Source organism: Calidris pugnax, unplaced genomic scaffold, assembly GCF_001431845.1.
Source record: "Calidris pugnax isolate Ruff unplaced genomic scaffold, ASM143184v1 scaffold14, whole genome shotgun sequence".
Lineage (NCBI taxonomy): Eukaryota > Metazoa > Chordata > Aves > Charadriiformes > Scolopacidae > Calidris > Calidris pugnax.
The window spans coordinates 6,697,949-6,717,442 of record NW_015090793.1 but is presented as its reverse complement, the minus strand read 5'-3'; the positions used below and the strand labels follow the sequence as shown (position 1 = coordinate 6,717,442).

The 19,494-nt window shown below is 37.4% G+C and overlaps 1 protein-coding gene across 4 annotated transcripts in view; it reads left to right on the top strand.

Annotated features, from left to right (window-relative positions):
- WHSC1 (Wolf-Hirschhorn syndrome candidate 1) overlaps positions 1-19,494 on the top strand; it is a 103,944-nt gene that overhangs the window by 44,407 nt on the left and 40,043 nt on the right. For all 4 annotated transcript variants that reach the window (XR_001414619.1, XM_014966772.1, XM_014966771.1 and 1 more), the window contains exons 3-5: positions 11,093-11,258; positions 17,635-17,801; positions 18,160-18,651. Coding sequence is in view for 3 of the 4 variants with exons in the window: in XM_014966772.1 (XP_014822258.1) it covers positions 11,093-11,258; positions 17,635-17,801; positions 18,160-18,651 (825 nt within the window). In the remaining variant the exon portion in view is untranslated. The remainder of the gene's footprint in view (positions 1-11,092; positions 11,259-17,634; positions 17,802-18,159; positions 18,652-19,494) is intronic.

Below are 19,494 nucleotides of genomic sequence, written 5' to 3'. Positions count from 1 at the left end.
GGCAAAGATTTAGAAGCCCAGTAAGGGCAGAACAGAAGCAGCCCGAGGATTATCTGCTGCTTGTTATGCTTCTGTGCTAACTAAATACAGGAAGATGGGGACCACTGGAGGTGGTCGTGTTGCCCCAATGCTTGTATCTCATCAGCAGAGATAAGCAGAAACCAGCAAGTTCTCTCTGTAAGACTGGAAAGCTGTGCTTATCAAATATTTGATAATTCTGTTATAACTGTTGCAGCCAGATCCTGAGGTGACTTGTTTTAATTTAAAAAAAAAAAAAAAAAGGCAAGAAGAAAAAATAAAGGCAAATAAATGTGTCTTTTTCAGAAGGAGGACTTGCTTAGTTGTTTTTCATCATTATTTATTAGAAATTTCTCATCAAGTATGATTACTGAGCTGGTCATAAAATGTGCAGTTAAACTACTGCAGGAGTCAGGATCTGTAGTTGTGGGGTAAAATGAACTGAATTATTTTTTCTTTATCAATAGGCTGTTCTTGGGGTATGAGATCCTGTTTCCAGGCAAGCAATTGCACAGGCTCTCTGGCTGATGTCATCAGAATCCCAAAGGAGTAGGAGTAACCCTAAAAATGTCCCCTGGGTGATCCCTTCAGGAATAAGAGAAATAACTTCTTATTCTTTTTGGAAGACTTCCTGCGCTACTGTTTTGCGTTAGTAAAGGATTATGTTTAGCTACGCCTTGAAAACTTGTTTGTGTTAAGCAGCCCACAGTGTGCAGCTGTAATTGTTACTTTAGAATTTTAAATTGTTCATTCTTAACGCCTCATTGGAAAAGTATCTTAAAGAAGTATTTGTACGTTAAGAAGCACCGAAAAGCATATGGCATCCAGAGTATGCCGGGCTGGGGTTAGATTAGAAGCTATGAGTAGTATCAGAGTGGCTACAAAATTAATTGCAGAAAGCTTAAATATTTGTTCAAGGCTCTCCATACCAAACTTCCTGTTCTTGTATGTAAAAGGGGCTGAATTAAGTACACTTGCTGCGTAAAACTGTTGTCTCAATATGTAATATGTAAATAAGTTGGGTTTTTTTTTTTCCTCTCGTCATAAATGCATTGGTGGAAGAATCCAAATCAAATATGAAGTAATATCTTGAAGTGATGACAAAAATGCTATGTAAGAATAGCTCTGCCAAGTTGGATCATGGAGACATTTAATTTGGGGATGAGATTCAGCAGAGGGTGCATACTGGAGACGTGGCAAATCATGGAGCAATGCTTGCTTTGAATCCACTCAGCCTCCAGCAGTTTGTGACTCAGAGGTTTCTAGAACTGGTGACTTTGTATTTAACACCTGTAGATGGCTAAATTAACGGAAGACAACCTCTGTTTCTTTTTGAGCCAGTGTGAACTTTTTGCATCCCTGACTTCAGGTAATTGAGCAGTAGAGCACTTCTTTTTGCTTTTCAATTTGCCAATTTTTTTGAGAATTAAGGAACAAAACAATACAGGGCATTCAAGATACAGATGTCTTGTGGATACATACAGTGGCATGTTAGTGATTTTTCTATGTTGTTCTCTATTTAACTATTTTTCTTTATAAATAATACTTCGCTTTTGATTGATTCTTGACTACTTTTGAACACTGAACCAGTTTTCTGTGGAAAAGAGCTAACCAGGTGTAATCTAACTTAAATTTGAAGAATGTCAGCGACTGTTGCATTGTTTCATCCTCATCTTGGTTTGTGCATTCCAGGACTTATTTTATTTTGGTCTTTTTGACATTATGGTGGAAATGAGAGATTAAATTCAGTGATAAGCAGGCCATCTTCTATAAAAACTAACTTCCCTTTATGTCTCAACAGCAGATTGTGTGCCATAACACAGCTGAGAGGCTAATGACACTCTTTTGGTTTAATTGTTTTTTAAGTTGACCAGATTTGGTCTCAGTCATTGTGCTGATAGTATCATGATTTAAATGAATACTGTCATCTCAGCATCTCCTCTTCACGTTGCATTGACTATTACCCATTGGTGTGGCAAGGAATTTGCTTGTTTTCACAGTTTTCTGTCCAAGATATGGTGAAGCCTTTCTGTTGCTCTGCTCAGTGTTCTGCTTAACCAAAGTAATACATCTAACTTTCCTATTTAGCTGAGAGTTATATCTACAGTTCAGGGTTATGTTACTTGGATGGATTTACAGGCAGATTTTTGGGAAACTTTAGTGATCTGTACCAGATGTCATTTCTCGTCCTTAAAGCCCCTTTTTGTCAACAAAGAAAGATGCTTTGTAGTAACCCTTAGGCAAAGTAGTGAAGGCAAAATATTTTGATCTGTCTTGGAACAGTGATATTGGCTTCCTTCACAAGTTTCCTTGTTCTGGAGTGGATTTCATGTAGGGCACATGAACTTTGAGACCTCCAAAAGGCGTCTTTGTTCACAGACACTATTTTTATGTTTGTCTATTACCATGTTTCATTATCCTCCTATTATAAATAAATAGATCCACCCAGGCTAACATTTGTATTTCTGCTTTTTGTTATTACTTGCAGTACCTACAGGATTTGTTCTGTTTGGCATCATAAAATAGGCAGTGACTAAAACTGTAATTTTTCAATAACAAGGAATTAATTCCTTTTGCACAAAGAGAGTTTATAAAAATGCTTTCCTTTGGAAGCCCAGTGCAAGAGGGAAAACTGGATCTTGCACAGACAGTTGTTGAAGAAGCCCTGCTGCATTTTCATGAAGAAGGGAAGTGAATCTGGCCTCATAGCAACAACTAATTCTAGAAAACATTGATTTTTATTGTTTTCTTTGTTTTCATAAATAAATGTCAACTGAAGTGTTACATTGCGGATGGTTGTGATGCAGTAAAATAATTCCGGATCTTAGTTCTCGTAGAATTTATAGCACTTTGATCATGTGCTTCATGGTGTTTTACTGCAACAACAGCTCTACTTCAATATTCGTATGGGGTTGAGGCATTTCTGGTTTGGGCTTCCCCAGGATTTCTGTACATCTTTATTGCTGAAAATAAGGAATGTTTCAGGAATATACTTCGGCATTTCCAAATCTGCCTGTTTAGGTTTGGGGTTTTTTTTTCCCTCACTTGCCCCTAGGCTGATTAACCGCTGATATTATTTCTTGCATTTCATCTCTAGAAGAGGAGAACCTACTAGGCAGATGTAACAACACAACCTGGAGGGAAACCTGTTACATCTGTTTTTACATCTGGGGATTCATTTTAAAGGTCTAATCTCAAAGGCAAAGTTAGTACTTGGATTATGTCAAATTATTAGTTAACTAACAGCGCAGCTTTATGCCAAATATTTGTTCTATTTCAGTCTAGATGGCTTCTTTCAGAAGTGTTCTTCTTGCAAAAAAGTGTAGAGATAAGTATCTGCCTTCACCAGAAAGCAAAGTTATGTAAATCTAGTCGCCTGTTGGCTGTATTATCTGGGCTTGAGTTTCTCTGTTTTCTACCAAGAATATTAGGAAGAATGTCTGCCCATGCTACCTTGGATGTTCTTGAGCTACCAAGAGGTGGCTATCTGTTAAGAAAGTGTTTGGGGAAGTTCTTTCCTACTGAACTCTGTACAGGTGTAGGAGAGTGCTAAGGGTAAGGCCCCGATACAGATTCTGGTCTTGAAAGTCTGTGAAACCATTGTACATGCAGATAACAAAATACATATGGATACGGCATTCTGAAAATCTGTAGGTATGCTGGGATGATTTAGCTTTCATTCTGTTATCCTATGTGAAATTCATATGGAAATTATTCAGAAATTATTCAGTTTCCCGTGCCAAACTTCCTTGTAGCTCTACAGTCATGCTTTCCCAGACTTCTGTGGCACCTCAGATCCTCCCTGTCTTATATACCCAGATATTGCATCAAAAGTTTAAACTTTTGAGGGTGGGTGAAGGTTAAGAGGGAGTTGGGTGTAGGCAGAAATCTTTTTCTAATACTCAGTATAGAAGAAGGTTTCATTCATTCTGATCAAGCCTTATCTAATTTGAATACCTATTTCTGAAACATGGAACCTTTCAATAATAGGCCAGTAACTTACAATTTAAGAGGTCATCTAAATGTAAATGTGGAAATTCAGTAAAGCAGCTGAAAGAAACTGCTCACTACATTTTTAAGAAAGATTGAAGGTTGGGAAGTGTTCCAGAACTTGCATCTTAATCTATCTGTGAATGATTGAATCTGTTTCTTTTCAACTCTTTACTCTGAAAAATGGATTGTATCCTAGTTACTAAAATACTGTGTTAAGTTTATTTCTAAAATACTTGCTTGTATAGTGTTTTTAGGAAGATTGCTGATTTGGATAGACAGATCTGGGTTTAAATGTAAGAGCATCTTAAAAAAAAATTCTCACCTGCTGGAGACTTGCTAATGAGGGAACCAAAGCCAGAAAATAAAATTGAAGTGTAACCAGGAGTTTAGTGGTTGATTTGAAATACAAATTTGAGCTTTTATCTTGTTTTAAAATCCATGATCTACATTATGAATCCCTGTCTAAACTTAATTGGAGTTTTTTTTTATTCTGCTTGCTTTCCCTCTTGGAGAGGAGGGTCCGGCATGATGGTATTTATTCAACATGCTGTCCATGAGCTGCTTTAGATAAGTTTGTGAAAAGAAATGGGCGAAACAAACCTATTGTCACAAAACTTGTACTTGGTTTCAAAGAGCTTCAGGCAGCACAGGAAAGTTTTCAGGGGATCTGCAAGTAGAGCAGTGATTTTCTTCAGCCTTTTTTGTCTTTAGTCTTATAGCTTTACCATGTAAGCACATTGAAGAAAAATAAATAAATCCTAGTTGTGGCAAAAAAATTCAAACTTATGTCTTCTGCAAATGTAGTTCTTCACACTGCTAGATTTGACCCCTTTTTAATAATAGAAGAAAAGAAGTCTTAAGCAATAGAAGAAAAGATAACTTGCAGAAGTACATTTAATTTAATACACTTTAGTTAAAATCTCTGGCTTGGTATGAAACAATTAGAAGTCTGACAAACTAACAAACCAACCCCCAGTATAGTTTGTTCATTTTTTTTGTTTTTATCTGCACTTCTCGTGTCCTCTTCCCCCTCAGTCTTTACCTCAGTGCACAATATAATGCATGTTTTACAAGGGTGTTGCAGATTAAAGTGTGCAAAGGCAATGGCTTTTTGAGGGCTGCAGTCTTTGAATGCCCTACTGAAGTGTCCCTTTCTGTTTTACTGAAAATAGAACACAAAAATTTGCCATCTCATTGCTTCTTTCTTGATGTTTCCTCATCCTTCTCCGTTTTGTAGCAATAATTCAGCATTTTCTCTTAATCTTCTTGCGAGTGTCTGGTTTACTTCGTAGTCTTCTGCTTGAAACGTTCTCTCTCTAGGCAGTGGTTTGCTAAATACGGATTTACACAGCAATCTTCCCTTAGATAATAAACAGGATACAACAAGACAAAGTGAAAAAAAAAAATTTATTCTTAACACATTCAGTTACTTGTGGTTTACTATCTAAATATACTCCCTCACATCTCAGAAGGTGGGAGCTTTTTGGATAAACATAGGGCCTCTGAGGACTTGACCTTCTGGAATAAACAGATTTACTATAACGTGTAAATTACAGTCTTAGAGAGAAAAAAAAAAAAGAACAAAACACTGAGGCTGTTTTGTTTGTGAGGATACTGTGATTTTATAAACAGAATCATTTAGGATAAACAGTTGCCATTTCTTAACAGACTTCAGTTGCCATCCTTTTCATTTGAAGCGATAGTATATATTGAGGGTTTTGCATAGTTTTTAACCTGTTGTAGTTGTAATATTTGGGTTTGAAGAGATTTGACTGTATGAGATTTTTGTCCTCAATCCCAGAGCGAGAAGAAGCCATTTCTCTGTCCTGAATGACAGGACATCACTCACTGGGAGAGGAGCTGCATCCCTCCGTTCCTTTGCCTGAAAGCTGAACGCTCATTTGTCTTCTGTCAAAGTAAATTCCTGGATTTTTCAGCAAGAGCTCTCCTAAGAACATAACTGTGATGGTGTTTTTTCAAGAAAGAAATGTTTAGAATCGTCCTATTGTGTAGTTTGTTTGTTGATAGTGTCCTTAATCATTAGTGAATTCAAGTGACAGAACGACATTACAAAACCAATCATTTCTGTTCTCTTGCTCCCTTTTTCTCCAGACAAGCCTCTGCTGAACCTTGGAAAGGAATGGAGTTTGTTCTCCAGCCACTTCCTTAGTTCACTATCTTTCCTGATAGAGAGGCAAGAGAAGACAAAACATTTTTACTTTTCTTTCTATTACACAAGTCCATGATAGAAAATAGGAGTATTAGTGGGTGAAACACAGCACAAATAGATAGCAGGACCAGAAAAATATGTTGTCTTGGTCAGCAAGCAGTGTTATCTTTTCCACAGTAAAGAAACACATTGGACTGTCTGTGTTCTAACTTTGATTCAAAGTACATTTTAATTGTGTTTATTCTGTTTAGAGACCTTGATTATTTTGATATAGTTTCTTTGTAACACTAGTAGATTTTTATTTTTATTTTATTCTGGAATGCAAGCAGTGTGTGTTTTTAGCATGGCCTTTTATTATAGTGCAGTCCAGTGGAAGTTCTTTGATACAGGACAAAAACTGAATTGAAAATGAAAACAGAAAGGGAGATAGCACATATCTGCAAGTTGTTCAATATGTACTTCCCTGATATGTTACACAGAGGAGAGCATTTACTGTCTTCATTTGTCATAATTGCTCTCTTTTTTTCCTTGTCCAGTATTAAATTCTCAGCATTGTTCTTTGTTTGATCCCTTTTTGACGATTTACAGTTAGGTGTTTGGGTTTTTTTCTTAGTAATTTCTATAGTGCTCCAAGTTTGTATAGTGAAATACTATCTTTTTGATGTTTCAAGTAATTTACACTAATTTTGAGGTGTTACAGTTCTTTGCACATGTATGCACGCATGCATATATACACAACATAGATTATAATATTAGTATCTCTGCCACTGATCATTTTTAAAAGGATAGTTACCTCAGTCTGACACCACCTAGTAAGCCTTCTAGTTGTTTTTTTAAAAAAACACCTTTGTCCATTGTTTACTAAACACTCATCATGGTGTTTTCATAACAGAGTCTACAAATAAACGTAAAGCTCTCAATACAGTAAAGATGCTGTCCTTAAGTGCATTTTTCTTTGGTCCTTTTAAGATTGAAATTACCCATCTCTCATGCTATGTTCACCAGAAATAAATAGAAACTGTATGGAATCTTTTGATCAGATGTAGACAAATTTAATGAAATACCAGTGTTTTCTATGGCCATGCCACTTCTTTAAGCTGGTAGACTGCTGACAGCAGTGTCGTAAATTCTTGTCAACCTGCCTGTCACTCATCACTTATGAAAATGCTGAGATAAATGGCAAACAAATCTGTGAAATGTTAAGGGAAGAAGAAAAGCATGTTAAATTTTCTTTCCTTTCTTTTGGTCCTTTTCAGCCTGTTTAAGCTGCTGGCTTAGATGAGTTTCTAAGGATGCTGGTGCTCTTCAAGGAATGGTTTCTTACAGAAAACCACAGTTGCAGTAGGGGAATTGCTCCATTCCACACTCTGTGCCCCTCAAAATAAACTTAGCTGCCTTTCATAGCAAGTCTTTCATTAGGATATTAATCCAGAAAGTCAGGAATTTCAAAATCTGCCATATTGAGTGGTGCAGAGCCTGTCAAATGGCCAGAGTGTTCAGCGTTAGGGCTGGTCTGTGTGGGAGTCATCACCTCCTCACCCACGCTCCCACTGCCCGTTTCTGTAACTTGGGTAGGAGATCTAATTAGAAATGAGAACAATTTCAAGAAATAAAAAGTCATCAAAAAGACACAAAGAGCCAAAAATTGAGGAGAAATTATTTTAAAATAGTTTGATCCCTTGCTTTACAGTTGTGCTCTAAAGCAGCAGTCTCCCATCTCGATTTGCTCGCTGAAGTATCATCACATGAAGAAGTGATCAGGGGCTGCAGGAGGGGCTATTCCCTGTCTCCTGGTGCATTCACACAGACCACCCAAAGTGTGCTTCCAGTCCTGCCCCTCCGTGTCCCACGGCTGCGCAGTCAGGTGCCCTGCTCTGTCTGTTAGGAATCAAAATTTGCCTTAACAACAAGTCCCATTTTCTTCTGGAGGAACAAAACCTGCAAGGCAAATTCCATTTTTCTGTACTGCTTTGTAACTTGAGTTGTAGTTTCCTATTCTTTAAAATTGCAGAGAGTACAAGTGCCTTACAAAGAAGCCCCAGCTCTCATCGTGTGAGAACGTAGATGCCATCAGGGGACTGGGTAGCAAATTTGTTTAGAAATGCTGTCTCCCATCATATCCATAAATAAAAAGAACCAGCCTGGATACTGAAGTAAAATCAATGACCGCTTTCCACTATCTAGCGTTTTTTTACTTTTTTAAACAATTTAAATACTTAAGCATTTAAGACTGTGCTGTCAGCTTGCAAAAATATTTTTGAGAGGAAATATTGAAAGGACTGTTGAGGTCCTACAGCTGCTTGTCTCAGAAGTATATGCCAGGAATTTCATGTCACCATTTACTGTTGAGATACCTATGAAAGAGATCAGAATAATTCCTAGAGTGAGACAGTCAAACTGAACCGGAATGAGGTGGGAAAGTAAGATGAAAATGAGTGTTTTGGTGGTCATATTTCCTATAGGTTTTCAAATAACCTCATATGAGAACTCTTAAAAAAAAATGTGTATGTAGAATTCTGTGCTGTATTTTGCCATTCTTTTAAAGAATGCATATTTTATCAATAAAACATAAATACAGCAAGTGGTGTATGGATAGACCTTGTAGGTTTTACCAGAGTGTGCCATTTTCAATTTTTTTATCATGATCCAGTATAGTAAAAGAATTCTGGGCATTTTTAAAATTTGTGAAGTGCTCGTGGATAGATTGAAATGCAATATTCACCTCTGTACTGACTGCCACCCATTTTTGATTATGTTGCAATAAGAAGCACTGCTAGAGGCTTTTCATTATTGCAGCCAGCTCCCTTTCAGGCTGTAGTCATAAATCTTTGCAGCTTAGTTGCACTTTCTGAAAAATACAGGGATTCATAAGTTAAAAATGAGATTTAGAATCCTGAGTAACTTGTAACATTTCTGAAAAGTTAACTCACTGAAAAATATTTTCATCCCACCTATTTAGTTTAAATGCTGAAGTTGGTTTGTGTGTATTAGGATTAATGTTTTTCTGCATCTGTTCTTGGCATATGTATTTCTTAATTTTTAGCTTTTAAGCATAACTTTTCATGTCATCTTAACTGGTAGAAGGAGAATTTGATTTTCCACATCTGCTTGGAATCTTTTGGGTCTATTGAGAGTGCTGGACTTTAGGCAAGCTCAGCGGGAGGGGTTTTCTGACAGTCTTACAAAATCCTTAGAGAGCCAAAAACCTTGAGACATGGGAACATGGCTCTAGCTGGAGGCACATGAACCAAGTCTGAATTCATCAGAAAAGCTGAATCACCAGATGAGTAACTGTCCCTAACAATCAGATGACATAGCATCATGTGTGTTCACCAGGCATAGCTTTAAAAGCCTTGAGGAAAGGGAGTTTCTGAGTACATTAAGCTTTAGGTTTCTTGATTGGATCTACCGCTGTGTTCGAGTTGCAAAAAAAATCTCTATGCTGTTGCAGCACATAGAAGATTTTTGTTGTTTGTGGTTGAAAAATAATGTGTGATTAGTTATTGTAATAGTCCCTGGACTTAAAAATCTGTACACGGTAACCTGATCTATTCTGTTTCAACATAATGCTCCAAATACTTGTTTCTGCATTTTAGATGTCTGTTTTCTTAAGTGTTCTTTTTTTTTTCCCCCTCATGCCACTTTTAATTAATTAAACCAGAATTTTGCTCCAGCTCTAATATTAAATCTGCTGAAATCCTGAAGCTCCAGTTCTCCTTCTGAGAGTTCTCCTTCTCCTATTTTGAGCTGATGCTGCACAAGATGAACAATTTAACATGTTGCACATAAATTTAGTACCAGAAAAACAAAAAAAGCAAATTAAAAATATGTGGGTTTTTGGTTTTTTGTTTTTTTTTTTTTTTACAGCTATGTGTAATGAGACACATTCTGTGCTTTCTTACGTGCACGGTTAGTGCTTACCTAGATAAAGGCGTTCATTATTTATATCAAGTAGAACAGATGAAGCCAAAAAGACAAAATGTAACTAACTTTGTGAAATGTTTTTGTTGCTGAATAAATGTCTGTTGTTGAATTTTTTTATGATGTAGTAAAAATGTGTGTCTATCATAGGGGAACACAAAACTCCCTTATAGTTAAACCTATCCCTTGAAGTGGAAACAGTTCTGTAATTGTTTCCCAATAGCTAAAATAGCTTTAGAGCACCAGCTGAGCACTTGCAAACTTTTACTGCTAGAACAGTAAAAAAAAAAAAAAAAAGAAATCTTGCAAAAGAGTGTGGGGAAGGGTTCATGTCACAAATTCTCAGGATGTAAAAAGACTCTGCTTGAAAGATGAAGAGTTTGATTTTTAAAACTGGTTATTTATAAAGTTTCTGTTCAGGCATAAAGGCAGTATTTCAATCTGATCTAGTTTAGGAATTTTTATAACTTTTATTTTTTTAAATCTAGAAACACATTTGTGTGTATAGTGCTTAACTTGATTAATAAAATTCAATACAGAGGGAGGTTGGCTCTTCCACCTCTATATCCAGTGCTCAGTTAATGTTTTTGAAATTAAAGTAAGCCTTCCTGATAGTCTCTCAGCAGTTATTTGAAAAGATAAAGGCAAACCACAGCTTACTTGCCAATATTTCTAACTAAAACCAAAAACATATATGGAACTTAGGATTTTTTTTTCTGTGAGAGAACAAAAATTATGACTTAATGTTTTTATTACACATGAAATATAATTATTGTTTGTTAGCAAACATGATAGCTCTTTATTCTGGTGAACTATTTCTTATTTCCCTCCTGGATCCATTACCACTCTGTGTTTTTACATATAATGAGAATGTTTAGGCAGAATACAAACTGTATTTTGTTGTTTGTTTTTGCGTGCTATTTAGTAATCCTAGTGCATATCTGAAGAAATATGGTGATAGGTTGGTTTTTTTCCTTTTTTATCTTTAAGGCTCCAGCTAAGAGAGATCCAACTCAAAGTACCATCAAAGAAGACAAAGTCCATCTGTTGAAGTATAATATAGGAGATCTAGTGTGGTCAAAAGTGTCTGGTTTTCCGTGGTGGCCGTGTATGGTTTCTGCCGATCCTGTTCTCCATTCCTACACTAAACTAAAAGGTATGTCAGTGATGCTACAAACATCCAGATTTCCTAAAGTATACATAACCATTCTTTCGGGAAAATTCTGTTCTTCATTTCATCTATTCAGTTGTATCAGTAACTGAACCAGGTCTGTGTCGTCAAGAGGAATGTTAAAATACGCTTTTCTTGAGTATATAGCAGGCAGAGCTTTTTCTCCTCTGTCTTTTTAATTCTGAACATTCTCCAAAAGAGATCAAAATTGTGATCTGTGAAATTGTGTGGAGTCCTATTAAAAAAAAATTATCTGGTATTATTTTGCATTGTTTTTATGGAGATGCTTGGAGAAGTGATACATGCTACAAATTTTATTGAAAGCTAATGGGAATTAAATATATACTGATGATTAGGCTTTACTAAAAGCAGGCCATAATGCAAGCAGCTATATTTTCTGTGATTGATAGAATCACTACTGTGATCTACAGACAACATTACTTGATTCTAAATGCAGGGGCTACCAACTGTTAATGAAATTTTTAAGTAGGAATCTGTACAATTTCTTAATCTCATTTGCAGCTTTGTTCTCTGTTCTGAATCTGAATCTTTTGATGCTTATCTGTGCTGGTTGTAGAATGATAAAGTAATACTGGTTGGAAAGGAGCTCTACAGGTCATACGGTCTCCAGGTTAGAGCAGGTTGCTCAGGGTATTGTCCAGTCAAATATTTAATGTCTTCAAGTATGGACAGCCTTTCTGGCAACTTGTTCCAGTGACTGGCAGCCGTTGTGGCAAGAAGACTTTTCCCTTTATCTAGTTGAAATTCCCTTTGTCCGTTGTCTTTTGTATTAGCACTGTGTGAATCAGATTGATGAGGCACCTTTTGCCCCTGGTGGGACCGTGCTGGCTCTTCCCAGACACCTTCTTGTCTTTCATGTGCTTGGACACGTCTTTTACGAGAATTTGCCCCATAATCTTGGAGGCATTGAGACTAAGCCAGTTAGCTTAGCTTGTAGTTCCCCAGATTGTTCTTGTTGAAGATAGGTGCGATGTTTGCAATGTTTGCCTTTTTCCAGGCACTGGTGTCTCCCCTGATGGTTGTGATCTTTCAAAAAATATGGAGATCACCCTTGCAATCATATTGGCCAACACCTCCAGCTCCTTCTGAGGCGTCCTATCTGGTCCCCTAATCTGATAGATGTCCAATTTGATTAAGGGCTCCCTGACATTTTCTTAATGTGCTGTGGGTAATGTCTCAATCTTGTAGCCTTTATCACTAGACCTAAGGGACCTGAAGGCTTGGGGACAGATGTTACAGTTTAAAAAACAAACAAAACCCTTCCACAGAGAAAACATAGAGTATCCCGGCCTTTTTTCTGTGTCCTTTCTGTCTCCTGCCTTAGTGAGCATTTCTTAGCCTTCCTTTTGCTACTGTTCTATTTACAGAAAATCTTCTTGCTGCACATTGCATCCTTTATGGAGATGCTTGGAGAAGTGATACATGCTACAAATTTTATTGAAAGCTAATGGGAATTAAATATATACTGATGATTAGGCTTTACTAAAAGCAGGCCATAATGCAAGCAGCTATATTTTCTGTGATTGATAGAATCACTACTGTGATCTACAGACAACATTACTTGATTCTAAATGCAGGGGCTACCAACTGTTAATGAAATTTTTAAGTAGGAATCTGTACAATTTCTTAATCTCATTTGCAGCTTTGTTCTCTGTTCTGAATCTGAATCTTTTGATGCTTATCTGTGCTGGTTGTAGAATGATAAAGTAATACTGGTTGGAAAGGAGCTCTACAGGTCATACGGTCTCCAGGTTAGAGCAGGTTGCTCAGGGTATTGTCCAGTCAAATATTTAATGTCTTCAAGTATGGACAGCCTTTCTGGCAACTTGTTCCAGTGACTGGCAGCCATTGTGGCAAGAAGACTTTTCCCTTTATCTAGTTGAAATTCCCTTTGTCCGTTGTCTTTTGTATTAGCACTGTGTGAATCAGATTGATGAGGCACCTTTTGCCCCTGGTGGGACCGTGCTGGCTCTTCCCAGACACCTTCTTGTCTTTCATGTGCTTGGACACGTCTTTTACGAGAATTTGCCCCATAATCTTGGAGGCATTGAGACTAAGCCAGTTAGCTTAGCTTGTAGTTCCCCAGATTGTTCTTGTTGAAGATAGGTGCGATGTTTGCAATGTTTGCCTTTTTCCAGGCACTGGTGTCTCCCCTGATGGTTGTGACCTTTCAAAAAATATGGAGATCACCCTTGCAATCATATTGGCCAACACCTCCAGCTCCTTCTGAGGCGTCCTATCTGGTCCCCTAATCTGATAGATGTCCAATTTGATTAAGGGCTCCCTGACATTTTCTTAATGTGCTGTGGGTAATGTCTCAATCTTGTAGCCTTTATCACTAGACCTAAGGGACCTGAAGGCTTGGGGACAGATGTTACAGTTTAAAAAACAAACAAAACCCTTCCACAGAGAAAACATAGAGTATCCCGGCCTTTTTTCTGTGTCCTTTCTGTCTCCTGCCTTAGTGAGCATTTCTTAGCCTTCCTTTTGCTACTGTTCTATTTACAGAAAATCTTCTTGCTGCACATTGCATCCTGCACTAGTTTTAATTCCAGCTGAGCACTGTAAACTATTTTTTTTACCATGTTTATGCCAAACTGTACGGAAAGTTTAGAAAACCTGAAATAAGAATCCAGAAAGCTTCCTAATTAAGGAGAAAAACAAGTTAACAAGAATATGAAACCAAAGTAGGAGCACATAATTTTGTTTTGATATTTGTATTTCTAAATACTTTCATATATTTTATTAGATCAAGTGACAGTATTGGCTTCTGTTATGAGCAGAGTTAGGACATTTACTTGTCACTAGAGATTTCATTAACTTTGAACTACATACTTCAAGTCTGCAAAAGGAGTGGTTTTGTGGTTTTGGGTTTATGCAGTTTTCAAGGGTTGCATTGGGAACTTGGAAAATGGCCTAGAATGTACATCTAAAATTTGCATTGGAATTAAAAATCAGAATAATCTTGACACTTTGGAGGTGTGGTATGGAAAAAGTATACAGTTTAATAAGAGTAAGTGTTGGATTTTTACCGTGGTAGGTGATCAAGCTGAGAAATGAGAGGAAAGCTGCGGTTCCGCAGCAAGGAATCCAAGAGTCATAATAACCCATGTAGTTTTCTATGACCAAAGTCATACTGACATAAATTAATAGTGCTGCTTATAAAAAGCATGAAGTAGATCCTTTGCTTTTCTAGAGGTACCATGGCCTCAGTGGAAGTACTTTGTTCATTTAATCCTGTTTGAGCCATCTCATTTCAAGAAACATGGATCAGAGAAGGTTCTGAGGACAAGGTGAACAGAAATCTAGGAGTCTACCTGCATGGGCAGCCTGAAGGAACTGGGGCTATTTAGTCTGATAAGGAGGAGCTAAAGGAGAACCCAGTAACTGGACATAAATAATTTCAGTTACATGCGAAGAAGAAAAGGCACAAACCCTTCTTGTTCTGGGAAGAGGAGAGCTTAGTAGCAATGAATATTTAGACTACATATTAAGAAGAACATGGAAGGGATAAAGATAGTGAAACGTTGGGGTTGATTGCCTAAAGGAATAGCGTGATCTTATTCATAGGAGGTTTTTAAGAACAAATTGAACGAAGATCTCTACAATTATAGCTAGACTCAATGTTGGTGGTGAACTACATGGCTTCTTGAGAACCCTTTTGAGCATTCATACAATTGTTAGAATAGTTATTATGGACTCCTCAGACAAATTTTTTGTAGCAGTCTTTCAGAGTTTTGATTAGGCAGTCCCTGTGACTTTCATCCTTGGATTATTAGGTCTATTATGAGATAAAGAGCTGGATTTTGAGAAAAATAGAGCTGTTTATTTGTTCCTAACTAGATTACTCTTCTTGAAAGAAGCAAGGTTTATGCTTCAGTGTTAAGAATCTCTGTGGTAGCTTTTTATGAGAAACTATAGAAATAGATATAGCCAAAAATAATGTCATGTGCCTGAATGCAACCTGTGGAGTACTAACAGATAGAAGGGCCCACATGCTTGAGATGTTAACTTCCATCTCTTTGAAGTAATGTGGATGATGGTCATTTCTGATATTTGCTTGGGCCCTGCCTTTTCCTTCAGGAGGTTTGACTAGGTCCAGGCAGCCATCATAACTGAGAAATGCTCACAGGTGTGCATATTTCCATCAGTATGTATTTCCAGTCTTGTATCATCTTCCACCTACCGTTTACTGTGAGGTACTATCAGAAGTCTCCTGTTCCAAACAGAAGAGTTCTTTTATCTGGGAGCTGTAGAAATACTCAGCTAGGTCTCTGTATTTCTCATTTCTAGAATTAGGATCAACAGTGTTTACAATGAACATTCAATAGCTTTTCTCTGACTGTGATCAACCACAGATGCTGGGATACAGAAAAAAGATAAGTAATAGCGGTGGGTCCCCAGAACACTCTTGCAAACCTTCAACAACTATTGATTCCAAGATTCTGTGAGCCAAGAATTTCATCTTTGCATATAACAACCCTTAATGAATTCTATTATTTTGTCCAGGACCATTGATAGGAATTCAGCCCACAGAAGATACCTGAAGATTCACAAATAGATTCAGTGATTCTAGTGGTAGGCGCTATTATTTAAACTCTGTAATTAGGCAATTACTGCTGTCCAATATTATATTGTAAAAGGAATAGAGGGTCTGTGTCTGCTTGGAAATGGGCTGTTGGCTGCTCAGAGGCGGATCTTGACAGAGGCGGTAGCTGTAAATGTAGTCTGTGCCATCTCTGTCTGCAGCTAGGACATCCTGGAAAAATTTGAAAATTGCCTGTTATTTCATCATAGACAGAATAAGTCACTGGAACTCAGTATCCCTAATTAAGCAACATTTTCTGATGAGGACAAAATAATTATTGCCCAAGAGAGTCGCTCCTGACTGTGCATTACTGGAACATGTATTAGACTACTAGATTGCATGTGTGATGATTACAGTCCCAAAACCTTTCCCTATGCCATTCCTCTCAATTTCTGTATCTGATTTCAAATGAGTCATTATTATTCTTCTAGGTCTCATGTATGTTTTTTATATATGTTTGTGTGTAATGGTTAATAAATATATATATACATAACGGTTAATTAAACTTGTGCATAGACCATTAATTAGGTTGATTTCATATTACTGTTCCAGATGCCATATCTTGATACAAGATCGAGACCCTTTAAAAATAACTATTGGCTGAGTAATTACAAAAAGAAAGTTCTTTCTAAGTCTGGAAACCCCAGTAATAATAGCACATGCAGCGATCATCTAGATGTATTTGCTGATTAAGGTAGAAGACATGCAGTGTGTGAATAACCTAGCAAAATCTAGACCTACTTTGAAGACATGAGACAGAGAATGGTGACTGTTACTTGTTCTTACTGGGTAGACACCCTTACCTGATGTCTTCTTCCTCCCAGACTACATGTTAGACATACTAATGTGGTGACACCTTCAGGAACCATAGATACTGAAGGGGGGGTAACTGATCCATTTTTAGCAGGATTGAATTTACAAAACAAAGGGGTAGGTCATCACAGTTAAAACCTTTTCTGTTTTTAAATGAGACCTTAATTTGAGCACTTAGACAAGATATCTGTGAGTTTTAATGAAGGAGATGCTAGAGTACCTCTTAAGCCTGATTTTCTTCCCTCTGCCTTCAAAATTGGTGAATTTTGAAGGTATTGTCTTCCCCCTTCACCATAGAATAGCTGAAATGTTTAGAAGGGGAAGTTTATATGCCTATATCTTACTGCAGTGAGACAGTATTCCTCTTTACAGTCTTAGAAGAGTGAATGAATGTTTCTTGTCTAGCTTTCAGAACTGTTCTCTTCCCACTCTCCCTTCTCTCCCTTCCACCACCCAAATCCTTTTCATTTCTTGCTTCGATTCCTTAAAAGCTTGGTTAAGATGAAGTTGTGATTGCAAGTGTTAAAACTAGCTGAAGCATGTGTTTCTGTTCAAGAACATTAGAAGATAAAGTTTAGGCAAATCAGAGATGAAGCTGAGTGCACAGGCTATCAAGCTTTGGAAACTTTTTCAAATGTAGCTTTTTCAGAAACATCCAGGCCTACGTGTAAGTTAATATACATGGGAAGTACTGGCAGAAGATTGTAACCTTAACATAATTTAGCAAAGCATATTCTTGTTTGGAATTAAACTATTGGGCTTGTGTGTCAAACTTCATAGATTAAGGCTCAGAGACTTTCAAGGCGGTTAAGTGGGTTTTTGAAACCCACGGTTGTACTGTGCTTTTGTCGTGGTAACTATAGCAGTTTACAAAAGACTGCCAAGTCTGAAGGTGCAGAGAACAGTTGTATCTTACATACGTTCATTTTTAATTTTCAGGACAGAAAAAGAGTTTTCGTCAGTATCATGTTCAGTTTTTTGGAGATGCCCCAGAGCGAGCCTGGATATTTGAGAAGAGCCTTGTGCCCTTCAAAGAAAAAGACCAGTTTGAACAATTATGCCAGGAAAGTGCAAAACAAGCCCTCACTAAAGCAGAGAAAATAAAGGTAAGAGGCTACCAAGCTAGACAAGATTTACAGCTTTTTATTTTACTGTCACAGGTATGCACAGGTATAAATAGATATTCTAAAAAGCTTTAAAGAGAGCTTGTTTTACAGAGACTCGTCATATTTCACTTACGGGTGCAAAGAATGGGATGATTTACAGCTGTTTGTTATTTATTAAAATCAGTACTCTTCTGCTTTGTCTCTGTTTCATGTATGGTACCAGTACTACTAAATACAATTTAATTTGAATGTCTGAATTATAATTATACACTAAGTCTCTTGGAATTGTTTTGTGCTAATGTTGGCGTTTTGAAATCAAAAGGGGGCACATTTCTCACGCTGTTGTCTTATTTTGCAGATGTTAAAGCCTGTTTCAGGGAAGCTGCGGCCACAGTGGGAGATGGGTGTTAAGCAAGCAAGCGAAGCAGTAGGCATGACAGTGGAAGAACGGAAGGCCAAGTACACCTTCATCTATGTTAGAGACAGGCCTCACCTTAATCCTCGCGTGGCAAAGGAAGTTGGCATTGCTGTGGAACCCTTAGAGGAGACAGACGAGTCATCTTGCTCAAACGAAGAAACCACTCAAAATCCAAAATCGATGAAGGAGTCTGGCATTCCTAGCAAGAGGAGGAGAAGGACATCAAAATTGTCTGCCGCTGATGATATGCAAGAAAGCAGTCAATTGGGGACTAAGAATACTACTCCTCAAAAGTCATCTGAACAGGCAGAATCCAAGAGAGGGATAGGCTCCCCTCTCAATAGAAAGAAAACTCCAGCATCTACTCCACGAAGCAGAAAGGGCGATGCAGTATCTCAGTTTTTGGTCTTTTGTCAGAAGCACAGAGATGAGGTTAGTCTCTTTTAGCTGTTATTATTGTTGGTTGCCTCTTCTCATTTCTGTATGTAAAGAAACTTCTTTACTTTAGTTGACAAAAACTAGTTGTTACTGTAGAATCCATAATGCTCTGGGCTTGACAAGGTATGCCTGCATCAAATCTTGGTGTAGGCGTGAACAGAGAAAGAAGGGAAAGTAGATGAGCAATATAAACAAGATAGTGATAATGCCCTTATACTTTTAGCCTAAGATGTATTAGTATCTTCGTACATAATCTAATAGTCCTTTTTCTTTGCCATATTTTTTAAATTTATATAAAATGTGGTAGATATGCATACATATGCTCAGGTAAATATAACGAAGGTTGTGCTGTTTATGGCAATCTACTTGTACTTAGCTTGTACATTCTTTCTGAAGATGTGGGTCAATTCCTTCGGTGTGTTGCCTTGTCTTTGAACTCCTCAAAAAGTCCATTTACCTACCTAGAGTCTTTTGCTGAGCTTCAAAAGAAGCTAGTTACCAAAGCCTGTGAAAATCGCTGTCAGTGTGCGATCTGCTGGGACAGAAACTAGGCCCTCTTGAGAGGATTACATTCCAAGAAAGGTAGAATAAATAAATATCTTAATATCAACTTTTCCTAGGAAGACTCTTAGAAATATAGAAGCAGTACTGCTGTTCTAGCTCATTACTTTAAAATCAAGACTATCATTTTTCTTCCTGACAGCCCTCTGCGTCATTTGCAGTACAATTCCATGCACTGAAAGAAGCATGAGTTCTTGTATTTTCTTGTAGTTGTATTTCTTGTACAAGTTGTTCTTGTATTCCAAAATACCTAGAGTATATACCAGTGGTGTGACT